The sequence below is a fragment of the Salvelinus alpinus genome, chromosome 33 (assembly GCF_045679555.1).
Source record: "Salvelinus alpinus chromosome 33, SLU_Salpinus.1, whole genome shotgun sequence".
NCBI classification, from domain to species: domain Eukaryota; kingdom Metazoa; phylum Chordata; class Actinopteri; order Salmoniformes; family Salmonidae; genus Salvelinus; species Salvelinus alpinus.
In genome coordinates, this window is record NC_092118.1 from 21,528,348 (window position 1) to 21,542,643 (window position 14,296).

General features: G+C 43.5%; 1 protein-coding gene across 1 annotated transcript in view; it reads right to left on the minus strand.

The window, feature by feature from the left end:
- The window catches only part of LOC139563171 (synaptotagmin-9-like), a 29,419-nt gene extending 16,952 nt beyond the window's left edge, over positions 1–12,467 (minus strand). Inside the window, exons 1-3 of the mRNA XM_071381509.1 lie at positions 12,326–12,467; positions 5,008–5,512; positions 2,727–3,285 (exon numbers count right to left, since the gene is read on the minus strand). Coding sequence (XP_071237610.1) covers positions 2,727–3,285; positions 5,008–5,512; positions 12,326–12,467 — 1,206 coding nt within the window. The remainder of the gene's footprint in view (positions 1–2,726; positions 3,286–5,007; positions 5,513–12,325) is intronic.
- Between the last annotated feature and the right edge of the window lie 1,829 nt (positions 12,468–14,296).

The following is a 14,296-nucleotide window of genomic DNA, read 5'->3' on the forward strand; positions in this document are numbered from 1 at the left end:
CTACAGACCCTGGTTCGATTCCTGGCTGTATCACAAGTGGCTGTGATTGGGAGTCCCATAGGGCAGCGCAGAATTGGCCCAGCGTGGTCCAGGTTAGGGTTTGGCCAGGCTAGGAAGTCATTGTAAATAAGAATTTGTTCTTAACTGACTTGCATAGTTAAATGAAGGTTAATTAAAAATACAATTGTAACTGTAAATATAATGAATTGCCTATCCAAATTAGATCATTTCTCATAAACTTAAGAATCTTGAAAAAAGTCCCCTCCCCCGCATTTCTGCCACTTTGAGTGTGACAGTTCATTGCTGTACATTTTTAGTTTTATGTTGGGGAGAGGGGGTGGCCTTTTTTCACTTTGAGCACCTGCACCACCAAAGGTCTGTTCTGTGCACGGCCCTGGAACATATACTCCATCATTACCTTGCACATTACCATAGATAGTCTACTATATGTGACTGGCAACACGATCCTAGGCTTATTGTAATTTTTCACAAAAACGTTTATTTTATACAGTTTATAACAGTACAGACTTGGAGCTTCAAAGGCTTGGCCGCTCACTGGCCAATCAGAACGTGCTCCCTGGTGAAATATGTGGTTGCTTCAAGTTGTGTATTTACTGTATTTTACGTATTGCCTTGGAATCAACTCCAATACCAATGTTAGTCCGTTATAGCTTGGCTTACAGAAACGAAATAACAAAATGTAGACCTATCTTTGCTAAACACGTTAACTTGAAGCCATTTGCAGTCCACATTGTTCTAAGAAATTGCTTGGTTTCAAAAGCATTCACAATGATATAGGGGCTAGGTTTACACGGGACAAGACGGGACAAGACAAAACAGACATCCAACTGCATCTTGGAATTTTTTATGTGGTGATGATGATTAATTCTCTCCCAAGCCTTTGTCTTGTACATGTGTCATTGATCTTTGTTTGTCTCACTGTGCCTCTCAGCTCCTTATATCAGTAAAATTACCCTACTAACTCTCTCCCTTTCTTTCTTTCCTCCCTCTCTCCATCTTTCCCCCCCTTCCTGCATTCTGTAGATGTGTCAGTGAGCCTGCTGTCCCTTGTGGTGACAATTGGCCCAGCGTGGTCATAATAGGTTTATGGCTGACCAGGGACATGCCACATTTTGTCAATAAGCAAGATTAAATGAATTTTTGAAAAGGCCTAAAAATAAAACAAATAATTATAATCAAATTCTAAACAAAATGAAATAACAACTTGTTTTAAATAGGCTGTGTCACACTTACAGGCACCATCATTTCTCCCCATGGCCATATACCATTAAAACAATGCAGACTATGGAGGGTTTTCCGGAACATCGTAACTTTTCACAGTAGCTGGACAAAGATCCAATATAAAGAGAAAGGGAGAATGTCCATTCACTGTTAGGCCGATTTGGGAGCAGTATATGTTTTATGAACATAATCGGAACCATCTTACAGATCAGGTCCCATTCACACATCTCCAGAAGTTGCATTGCAGGCGCGCCACGACATTGTAACCATTAAACCATGCAGGTGAATCATTCTAATAAGATTGGTTGTAATAAAATGAAACGAAAAACCAGCAATCAGTTTTTTTTAAACAACAACAATAAATAAATGCAAAATCTCCAGGAAAAAAAGACATGGCATTTGAACCAGCCTTATAGTAGGCCTAAGGGAGGGGTTGGGTTTTGAACATATGAAACGGAAAACAAGCAATTGTTTCAGGTACAGATAACTTCTGAATACAAGGTTCACCGGTATTCACCAAGGTTCTCATCTCTCTATTCATGATGGGCATTGACACAGCCTACATCATGATTCATTGTTTTTAAACACGTCCAAACGGGACCTGCATGGCTAACATAATGTGGACTTGCCTACAATGCATAGATAAAAAGGAAATGTCAGCTCACTGTTTTACTCCTCTCAAACTTCATATTTTAATAAAGCTATAGTAATGAAGATTTATTTCCAAGCGGTCTCAGGAGCCAAACCCTTTATCGAGTCTTGACTACTTCGCAATTGCATTGGGCAGGACTACAAAAAGCCTTGTTTGAGACGAGGTGGGGCTATGTTTGGTTTCTAACCAAATAAAATGAAACAAATCTATATATACAGTATATACTATATATATATTAATGTTTTTTTCTGTTTCTAAATACGAAGTATATGCAGGCACCAAAAGCACATTAGGTTACTCTTGTCTGTCACAGCTGGATAGGCTGCGTTTCTGCTGTCAAAATTCATGCCATAACCAACCGCGTTACTGCAGTGCTGCCTGAAATGAGCACTTTGTATCATGTTTTTAAGGACACACCTAAAATATTTCCACTCCTCTCATCGGAGCACAAGTGAGCTAGTATAAGACAGGTAAATTGCCGAACGCGGCGTTAGGGCTGGAAAATGCTGTGCTCCAGTTTTTACATGAAAAAATTGCAAACTAACGCAGGTTTGACACTAGGGCCGCCTTAACGCCAGCCGAAAATATAGCTTATTGTCTCTGTTTCAGATGAAGTGACTCACTGACAGCTTACTGTGGCTCATCTTGAAAAAATGTATATGAGGCATTCAACCAGAGGACAGTACTGTAAAAAATGGCTAATCTGAAATTAATATCCTGCTATAGTTATAATTTACCATTTATCTTCGTAAATCTAACAGGGTTCAAGCAGAACAAACATTCCCCTAAAAGCTGGAAACAGGAAGTGATCAAACAGGATGTGTTGACTGACCGTGGAGACATACTGGATGTCCCGGCAAAGCTTTGTCTCTGCAGGGAAGTCCACCAGATCAAGGAAGTTGTCCACCACCACCTGGCCGATGATATCGTGGCGCGAGAAGCGATCAAAGTCATAAACACTGAAGTGCAGCTTGCGCGTCGGCAGCTCAGCGTACTCCACGGGGAACAGGAATACCTCATCGAACACGGGGTTGAGTGTCTTGCGGTGAACCTTGGTCTGGTGCTTGGTCTGCCGGTCCGGTAGTAGGTAGATCTTGACATAGGGGTCCGAGGTGCCCAATAAGTCCTTGGCGGGGAGATCCTGCGCCTTGTGGATCTTGACGATTAGTTGCTCCAGGTCACAGTCGAACTTGAGAATGAAGTGTAGGCGTCCACAGCCTCCGCCCCGCCGGCCGCCTTCATCCCCTTCCAAGGAGCGCTGCTTATAAAGCTCTGGTTTGAGACGGCCCAGACTCAGTCCCATCCCAGTCAGGGAGTCCTGTCTCTGGAACTGGGCCACGTTAAAGTCCGGGTTGGACCTGTTTACGGATAATCTACGAATAGAGTTAGACCTGTGCAGAGAACAGACAGAAAGAGACACATTACCATTGTCAGCATAGGTGAGAGGACACACACAGAGAGACAGAAAATGTGTATTTGATACAACAACAGAGTACCTGAATAATATAGATGAAGGATTTATGTAAATATGAACATTACGGCTCAAGCAACAATCGACAAAAATAACAAATTCACTCTACTCGGTTTTTCAAGAGGGATGAGTTGTGGGTAAGTGTTACGTGCTGAGCAGTGGATAGACTTTCCTTCAAACACAAACAAATTACCAACAGCTAAAGTGAAACTCATTGATAAAAAGAGTGTCTTGGGTTAGAATTACTCACAGAACATTGTTTTCTGACTCCACAAGACTCAGTGGGATAGCTGCCCTACAGCTGCTGGGTTGCTATGTCTGAGCTTCTGTTCAATGTTCTAAACCTTGTTAATGCTAGAACTTCCCAACTGCCTCTTTTGTGTCACACAGGGCTTTAAAAGTTATTCGGGATAGGGGGCAGTATTCGGAAGTTTGGATGACTGAAGTGCCCAAAGTAAACTGCCTGTTACTCAGGCCCAGAAGCTAGGATATGCATATAATTGGTAGTATTGGATAGAAAACACTCTAAAGTTTCCAAAACTGTTACAATAATGTCTGTGAGTATAACATAACTGATATGGCAGGTGAAAACCTGAGGAGAATCCATCCGGATTTTTGTTGTTGTTGAGCTCACCAGTCATTGAAATGGCTGTCTACGGGAATATCAATGGAATACCTCCCAGATTGCAGTTCCGGAGTGAGTCATGGTTTCTACCTAAGTGTGGATGAAGTTTACAATGTTCTGAAAGTGAAATTAAGAATCTGGAGAATTTTTTTTCAAATGAATGAATGGGCTGTCGGGGTGTATTTTACTCGTGGAAAATATTGTGCAAACCAAAGTCACGAACCAATTATAATATCTTTACTTCAGAAGGAAAGTATAAATATTTGTACAGTAGGGTTGGGGTAAATATTAATTTATTTAGAAATTCCAATTATATTCATAAATTCACTCATGGTGGAGAATTGACATTGAATTACATTGAAATTTAAAAAATCTTCAAATTATGGAATTGGAATTAGACTGTACTTGTTTAATTTGAATGGAATTGTAATTGTAAAGGAAATTTAATCTTTGGAGTTTAATTGGAATTCAATATTTTTACATTACCCAGTTAAAAAGGAATGATCACAAATAGTATAACACATTTACTGTAGATTTTATTTGTAATAATTTTAACCTGTAATCCTATATTTCCAGTATAGGTAGGCTGTCTGAACGGTGACATGATCAGCCTGAAAGCCTGAAGGAATTTAATTTGAATTTGAATTTGTGGAATTCTTGGAATTTAAACCTTACATTGGAATTCAGAGGAATGGAATTATCTCTGAATTGAAAGATTGACCTGGAATTTGAATTAAATTAAATTGAATTTATAATACATTTGTGGAATCAACCCCAATCCTGGTGGACTGTGGTACTCATGGACTGACAGTGTACTGTATTGAAAGCTTTACTCCTACTGTGATAACCATTGTGGTGAACTAATTAAATACTATGTATTATGAAAGCAAAGTAGCAGTCTTAGTAGCAGTCTTATATTGTAAGGGAGCTTGGTATAGTAGGTACTACAGTATACAAGCACAGTACATAGCACAATAGTGACTTCATCATAGTAGAGGACTGTGATATAGTACTCACCCAATCTCTGTGTGTATAGACATTGACCGGACGGAGGGTGAGGGCTCAGTAGTCTGCCTCTGCGTACGAGGGTTGGTGTGGACCCCGTTCTCGCGGCCTTTACTCTGGGACTCTAGGGGGATGTCTGGAGACGTGTGGCTAATCTTCATGGCCGCCTCTGGGATGGGGATGATCACCGCTATGGGGGGCGGTGATACGGGGGTCACCGGCCCCGTCACGGTCCCAGATGCCACAGGGACAATGGAGCAGCGATGGGACTCACGGCGGTCGAGGGTGGGGACAAGGGGGTCGACGGCTGTGTAGACTGACTCCCTGGATGGGACATAGGGTTGTAAAGGTGCCATGGGGGAATTGTGGTGCCCACGGGTGGGCTCCTTGATGCTGGGGGAGGGGCCACGCTCCCTCCATGGGATCCAGCAGAGCTTCCAGGAGACAAAGATTGAGACCCCGAACAGGGCCAGGCCACAGGCTGTCACCACCAGGGACAGCAGGCTCACTGACACATCTACAGAATGCAGGAAGGGGGGAAAAGATGGAGAGAGGGAGGAAAGAAAGAAAGGGAGAGAGTTAGTAGGGTAATTTTACTGATATAAGGAGCTGAGAGGCACAGTGAGACATACAAAGATCAATGACACATGTACAAGACAAAGGCTTGGGAGAGAATTAATCATCATCACCACATAAAAAAATTCCAAGATGCAGTTGGATGTCTGTTTTGTCTTGTCCCGTCTTGTCCCGTGTAAATAATAGTTTTCCTAGTTTTTTCGTATATATTTTAATCTCACTTTCCTCTACGGACTGAATATAGTCTCCTGCAACCCGCCTCACCCAATGTGGTACAGATCTGCTATTTTATACTTTAGAACCGGAACCCCCATCAGAAGCTAGCCAGCTAACTAGCTACGAGTTAGTAGTCAGTTAGCCACTGCTAGCGGTCTTCACCGTTAACTCGGACACCAGCCAGCCTTAGCTCGGTAAATACCTGCCAGTCTGCACAGCGTGATATCAAGTCAGAGCAAATCGGACTGCTTTTTCTCAACCACATCTCCGGATTCCTATCGCAAGCTCTGGACCTTTACACCGGATCATCGCAGCTAGCTAGCTGCAATACGAGTGGCTACTCCTGGCTAACGTCTCTGTCCCGAAGCAACACCAGTTATCCTTGAGCTAGCCCATCTCCCGGCTAGCCGAAAAGGTCCACCAGCTAATTCTTGGGCTACAATAACTCTTTTGCCAATTGGCCTGGACCCTTTATTGCCGACACAGAGCCCCGCCGATCCATCACGACTGGTCTGCCGGCGTAATCGTTCAAGGTGGTTTCAACAGGCTTTTCCATTGCAATGTCGCCGAAGATCCATTTGCTGGCCACGGCCCTCTAGCTATCTTAATCGCTGTGTCTCCAGCTCGCCTAGCGTAGCAGAGACTACCGAATGGCCGCGACTCACCTTTTGCTGCTCATTGGACCCTATGATCACTCGGCTACTCATTTCTCTGCCTAATGTCAATATGCCTTATCTACTGCTGTTTAGGTTAGTTATTATTGTTTTATTTCACTATAGAGCCCCCAGCCCCGCCCTAAATGCCTTAGATAGCTCTTTGTCGCATCCTCCACACATGCGGAGACTTCACCTGGCTAAACTGGTGCCTCCAGAGACGCAACCACTCTCATTGTCACTCAATGCCTAGCTTTACCTCAACTGTACTCACCTTCTACCATACCCTTGTCTGTAAATTATTCCCTGAATCTATTCTACCACACCCAGAAATCTGTCCCCAGCGCACTAGACGACCAGTTCTTATAGCCTTTAGCCGTACCCTTATCCTACTCCTCCTCTGTTCCTCTGGTGATGTAGAGGTTAACCCACGTCCTGTTGCACCCAGCACCACACCTATTCCCAATGTGCTCTCATTTGTGACTTCTGTAACTGTAAAAGCCTTGGTTTCATACATGTTAACATCAGAAGCCTCCTCCCTAAGTTTTTTTAATTCACTGCTTTAGCACACTCCGCCAACCCTAATGTCCTAGCCGTGTCTGAATCCTGACTTAGGAACCAAAAATTCACCAAAAATTCTGAAATTTCCATCCCCAACTACAACATTTTCCGACAAGATAGATATTTCAAAGGTGGCAGAGTTGTAATCTACTGCAGCGATGGCCTGCAGAGTTCTGTCATACTATCGAGGTCTGTGCCCAAACAATTCGAGCTTCTACTTTTAAAAATCCACCTTTCAAGAAATAGGTCTCTCACCGTTGCCGCTTGTTATAGACCCCCCTCAGCCCCCAGCTGTACCCTGGATACCATATGTGAATTGATTGGCCCCCCATCTATCTTCAGCGCTCGTACTGTTAGGTGACCTAAACTGGAATATGCTTAACACCCCAGCCATCCTACAATCTAAGCTAGACGCCCTCAATCTCACACAAATTATCAAGGAACCTACCAGGTACAACCCTAAATCTGTAACCATGGGCACCCTCATAGATATCATCCTGACCAATTTGCCCTCTAAATACACCTCTGCTGTCTTCAACCATGATCTCAGCAATCAATGCCTCATTGCCTGAGTCCGTAATGGGTCTGCGGTCAAACGACCACCCCTCATCACTGTCAAATGCTCCCTTAAACACTTAAGCGAGCAAGTCTTTCTATTTGACCTGAGCCGGGTATCCTGGAAGGATATTGACCTCATCCCGTTAGTAGAGGGCCACCCCTATTACTAGCTTGTTCAACCTCTCTTTCGTATCGTCTGAGATCCCCAAAGATTGGAAAGCTTCGTCGCCAAACCCACTGGCTCCAGGTCATTTATAAGCCTATGCTAGGTAAAGCCCCGCTTTCTCTCAGCTCACTGGTTACCATAGCAACACCCACCTGTATCACGCGCTCCAGCAGGTATACTCTATGTAAACTGTGTAAACTGGAAACCACATATCCCGAGGCTGCATTTATTGTAGCTGGGGATTTTAACAAGGCTAATCTGAAAACAAGGCTCCCTAAATTTTATCCGCATATCGAAGGCACGACCCGGGCTGGCAAAACGCTGGATCATTGTTATTCTAACTTCCACGACGCATATAAAGCCCTCCCCCATCATCCTTTCGGAAAATCTGACCACGACTTCATTTTGTTGCTCCCAGCCTATAGACAGAAACTAAAACAGGAAGCGCCCATGCTCAGGTCTGTTCAACGCTGGTCCGACCAATCGGATTCCACGCTTCAAGATTGCTTCGATCACGTGGACTGGGATATGTTCCGCATAGCGTCGGACAATAACATTGATGAATACACTGATTCGGTGAGTGAGTTTATTAGCAAGTGCATCGGTGATGTGTACCCACAGCGTCTATGAAAACTTTCCCCAACCAGAAACCGTGGATTGATGGCAGCATTCGCGCAAAACTGAAAGCACGAACCACTGCTTTTAATCAGGGCAAGGTGACCAGAAACATGACCGAATACAAACAGTGTAGCTATTCCCTACGCAAGGCATTCAAACAAGCTAAGCGTCAGTATAGAGACAAAGTAGAGTCGCAATTCAACGGCTCAGATACGAGAGGTATGTGGCAGGATCTACAGTCAATCACGGACTACAAAAGGAAAATCAGCCCCGTCGCGGACCACGATGTCTTGCTCCCAGACAAGCTAAACAACTCCTTTGCTCGCTTTGAGGACAATACAGTGCCACTGACACGGCCCACTACCAAAACCTGCGGGCTCTCCTTCACTGCAGCCAATGTGAGTAAAACATTTAAACGTGTTAACCCTCGCAAGGCTGCCGGCCCAGACGGCATCCCCAGCCGCGTCCTCAGAGCATGCGCAGACCAGCTGGCTGGTGTGTTTACGGACATATTCAATCAATCCTTTTCCCAGTCTGCTGTTCCCACATGCTTCAAGAGGGCCACCATTGTTCTTGTTCCCAAGAAAGCAAAGGTAACTGAGCTAAATGACTATCGCCCTGTAGCACTCACTTCCGTCATCATGAAGTGCTTTGAGAGAGAGTCAAGGACCATTTCACCTCCACCCTACCTGACACCCTAGACCCACTCCAATTTGCTTACCGCCCCAATAGGTCCACAGACGATGCAATGGCAATCACACTGCACACTGCCCTAACCCATCTGGACAAGAGGAATACCTATGTAAGAATGTTGTTCATTGACTACAGCTCAGCATTTAACACCATAGTACCATCCAAACTCGTCATTAAGCTCGAGATCCTGGGTCTCGACCCCGCACTGTGAAACTGGGTCCTGGACTTCCTGACGGGCCGCCCCCAGGTGGTGAGGGTAGGTAACAACATCTCCACCCCGCTGATCCTCAACACTGGGGCACCACAAGGGTGCATTCTCAGCCCTCTCCTGTACTCCCTGTTCACCCATGACTGCGTGGTCATGCACGCCTCCAACTCAATCATCAAGTTTGCAGACGACACTATAGTGGTAGGCTTGATTGCCAACAACGACAAGACAGTCTACAGGGAGGAGGTGAGGGCCCTCGGATTGTGGTGTCGAAAATAACCTCACACTCAATGTCAACAAAACAAAGGAGATGATCGTGGACTTCAGGAAACAGGAGAGGGAGCAGCCCCCTATCCACATCGACAGGACAGTAGCGGAGTTAAGTAGTTAGTTCCTCGGCGTACACATCACGGACAAACTGAAATGGTCCACCCACACAGATAGCGTGGTGAAGAAGGCGCATCACCGGGGCAAACTACCTGCCCTCACAGGACACCTACACCACCCGATGTCACAGGAAGGCCAAAAAGATCATCAAGGACAACAACCACCCGAGCCACTGCCTGTTCACCCCGCTATCATCCAGAAGGCGAGGTCAGTACAGGTGCATCAAAGCGGGGACCGAGAGACTGAAAAACAGCTTATATCTCAAGGCCATCAGACTGTTAAACAGCCATCACTAACATTGAATGGCTGCTGCCAACAGACTGACTCATCTCTAGCCACTTTAATAATGAAAAAATTAATGTAATAAATGTATCACTAGCCACTTTATATAATGTTTACATACCCTACATTACTCATCTCATAAGTATATACTGTACTCTATACCATCTACTGCATCTTGCCTATGCCGTTCGGCCATTGCTCATTCATGTATTTTTATGTACATATTCTTATTCATTCTTGTACACTTGTGTGTATAAGGTAGTTGTTGTGAAATTGTTAGGTTAGATTACTTGTTAGATATTACTGCATGGTTGGAACCAGAAGCACAATCATTTCGCTACACTCGCATTAACATCTGCTAACCATGTGTATGTGACAAATAACATTTGATTTGATTTGATTCGCATATTTCACTGGTGATCCCCAAGCCAACAACTCCTTTGGCTGCCTTTCTTTCCAGTTCTCTGCTGCCAATGACTGGAACGAATTCCAAAAATCACCGAAGCTGGAGACTTATATCTCCCTCTCTAACTTTAAGCATCAGCTGTCAGAGAGTACCAGTACACAGCCCATCTGTAAATAGCACACCCAACTACCTCATCTCCATATTGTTTTTTTGTTTTTGGTTGCTCTTAGGCACCACAGTATCTCTACATGCACATCATCACCTGCACATCTATCACTCCAGTGTTAATGCTAAATTGTAATTATTTTGCCTCTATGGCCTATTTATTGCCTTACCTCCCTAATCTTACTACATTTTCACACACTGTACGTATACTTTTCTATTGTGTTATTGTTTATCCCATGTTTAACTCTGTGTTGTTGTTTTTGTCGCACTGCTTTGCTTTATCTTGGCCAGGTTGCAGTTGTAAATTAGAACTTTTCTCAACTGGCCTACCTGGATAAATAAAGGAGAAATAAAAAAATAAAAACCTTATATATAATTTCACAACATTTCTAGCTCGCCGCCATTGGACTCTGGAGCATTGGATATGCGTTCTCTGGAGTGATGAATCACGCTTCACCATCTGGCAGTTCGACGGACAAATCTGGGTTTGGCGGATGCCAGGAGAACGCTACCTGCCCCAATTCATAGTTTGATGGAGGAGGAATAATGGTTTGGCGCTGTTTTTCATGTTTCGGGCTGAGCCCCTTAGTTCCAACGAAGGGAAATCTTAACGCTGCAGCACATAATGACATTCTAGACGATTCTGTGCTTCCAACTTTGTGTTAACAGTTTGGGGAAGGCCCTTTCTTGTTTCAGCATGACAATGCCCCCGTCGTGCACAAAGCGAGGGCCATACAAAAATGGTTTGTAGAGATCAGTGTGGAAGAACTTGACTGGCCTGCACAGAGCCTTGACCTCAACCCCATCGAACACCTTTGGGATGAATTGGAATGCCAACTGCAAGCCAGGCCTAATTTCCCAACATCAGTGCCTGACCTCACTAATGCTCTAGTGGCTGAATGAAAGCACGTCCCCGCAGCAATGTTCAAATATCTAGTGGAAAGCCTTCCCAGAAGAGTGGAGCCTATTATAGCAGCGAAGTGGGGACCAACTCCATATTAATGCCCATGATTTTGGAATGAGATGTTCGACGAGCATACTTTTGGTCATGTAACGTATAAGTCATAGTTTGCCTGTGTGCTTCTCTAGATGGGTGCCATTAAAGACAAACCACAAGGAACGGCCTAAGACTGATTAAATCACTGTGCACTAATTGAAAAAACATGGCTTGCAGGAACTTTTCTCATCCTCCCTTAAGAAAAAAATAAAGAGAGTGCGTGACAAACTTAATTAGGAATTATCCGAAGTTGTTTAATTATCTCCTCTGGAGTCCCATATGAGGCCATGGTCCTGATTGTAGCGCTGCTGTAATCCACTGTCCTTGACTGATAAGAATAGAGCAAGACAATGTGTTGTGGGGAAACATTCTATGGGAATCTATTGACCCATCTTGAGTTCTAAGCCCCTTGTCATGCTAAAATCATTAATATTTAGATATACCTGGCGTGCAGGTGATATTTAACAGTACTTTTGGGTGATTAAAGTATGTGATGGATCCTCTGTAAGAGTTTAAAATGTTGTGACGACGTCGGACATATCTGTTCATTTCTCCTCACAGAACTCATTGTTTGCTAAATTGTTTGCCACAAACATACCAGCTATATCTAATTCAAGATAAAACCTTATGCTTTGTAGGGTAATATAAAATAAGAAATGACAAGTATGTCTTCTTATAATATATTTCCATTTGAAATGTTTAGCCTTAGTATTGGAAACTCTAATGGTTATGCCATAGACATAGACCGTATATACAGTATAAAGGTTTGCACTAACCAAGGCTATGTTCATAGAGAACAGAATACCTGTTTAGAGGTTTGAATGGTTTATGCCAGGTCCTTTACCGATGCCGAACGTCTCCTCCTCATCCAAGGAGAGCTGTTGGTGCAGGTAAAGGGCACGCTCCTCTGCCCAGGCGTGGGCTGACGCATGCCAGATCTTATGCCTGGATAGGTATTTTACGTACCAACTAATCACATCATACATGTAACTGCCAAAATAATGGAAACACTTGAGTAAATGAGGGATACAAAGTATATTGAAAGCATGAGCTTCCACACAGGTGGGGATCCTGAGTTAATTTAGGTTTGATGAGCATAAAAATTATGTAAACCATATGCCATTGCTGTCTCAGTCACCAGATCTCAACTCAACTGGATGAATGGCTGGTTTAATGGCTATTTTTGCCCCGTTGGCACAGGTGAGGTAATTTACACTTGCTGAGAATCACTTGCCTCCAACCAAATTAGTTTGAATTTTTTATAATTTATCCATGCCATTTTTGGACTTTGAGGTGGTCCTGTGCAGTTGTAAATCAAACAAATACACATGTGAACACCAATGTTTTCAATTTCAACTTATTTTTGACGAAATTGTGAATCGTTCAAGGATGCATCTTCTCCTCCACCCTCTTCTGCCTCCTTTTGAAAAATGTCAATGTAATTGAGGAGTGGAAACGTGGAAACAAATGCGCTTGAATGAAATGAGATTCTCCTCCACAAGTGCGTCATTAGGCAAACTATGTATAACATGGTACAAACACATTTTGCTAGCTGTACCAGACATTTTATAGATTAAAAGTGGGGGTTTTAAAATGTGTACATGCTTTTCTCCTCTGAGAAAAATACTGTTGATTCAAAGGGGGTGTGGCAGATTACAAAACTCTTCCTGGTAGGAATCCGGTAGGATATACGTAAGAATTCTCGGCCGGAAGAGGCTATCGAGGAGAGGAGCAAACTCCTTCGTTCACCTATTAACAAATTGATATTCACCTGTCACACCCTGATCTGTTTCACCTGTCCTTGTGATTGTCTCCACCCCCTCCATGTATCGCTTATTATCCCCGATGTATATGTCCATGTGTTTCCTGTCTCTCTGTGTCAGTTTGTCTTGTTTGCTAAGTAAACCAGTGGTTTTCCTTGCTCCTATTTTTTCCCCCAGTCTCTTTTGTGTGTAGTCCTCCTGGTTTCGACACTTGCCTGTTCTGACTCCGAACCCGCCTACCTGACCACTCTACCTGTTCTGTCTTCAAGTCTGCCTATCCCCTTGCACTGTTTGAACTCGGATCTGGTTACTAAACCCCTGCCTGGCCTGACCTCGAGACTGCCCTTCGACTGGTACTGTTTTGGACTCTGTCCCGGTTTATGAACTCACGCCTGTTCTCGACCTACCTTTTGCCTACCCCTTGGTTGAGCTCCTATTTATTAATCCATCTGCTTCCTGTGTCTGCATTTGGGTCTCGCCTTGTGTCCTTCTATTCTCCTACATATGGCAATTTTTTATTAAATGTTTTATTTCACCTTTATTTAACCAGGTAGGCTAGTTGAGAACAAGTTCTCATTTAAAACTGCGACCTGGCCAAGATAAAGCATAGCAGTGTGTCAAATCAAATCAATCAAATCAAATCAAATCAAATTTTATTAGTCACATACACATGGTTAGCAGATGTTAATGCGAGTGTAGCGAAATGCTTGTGCTTCTAGTTCCGACAATGCAGTAATAACCAACAAGTAATCTAACCTAACAATTCCACAACTACTACCTTATACACACACACAAGTGTAAAGGGATGAAGAATATGTACATAAAGATATATGAATGAGTGGTGGTACAGAACGGCATGGCAAGATGCAGTAGATGGTATAGAGTACGGTATATACATATGAGATGAGTACTGTAGGGTATGTAAACATAAAGTGGCATAGTTTAAAGTGGCTAGTGGTACATGTATTACATAAAGATGGCAAGATGCAGTAGATGATATAGAGTACAGTATATACATATGAGATGGGTAATGTAGGGTATGTAAACATTAT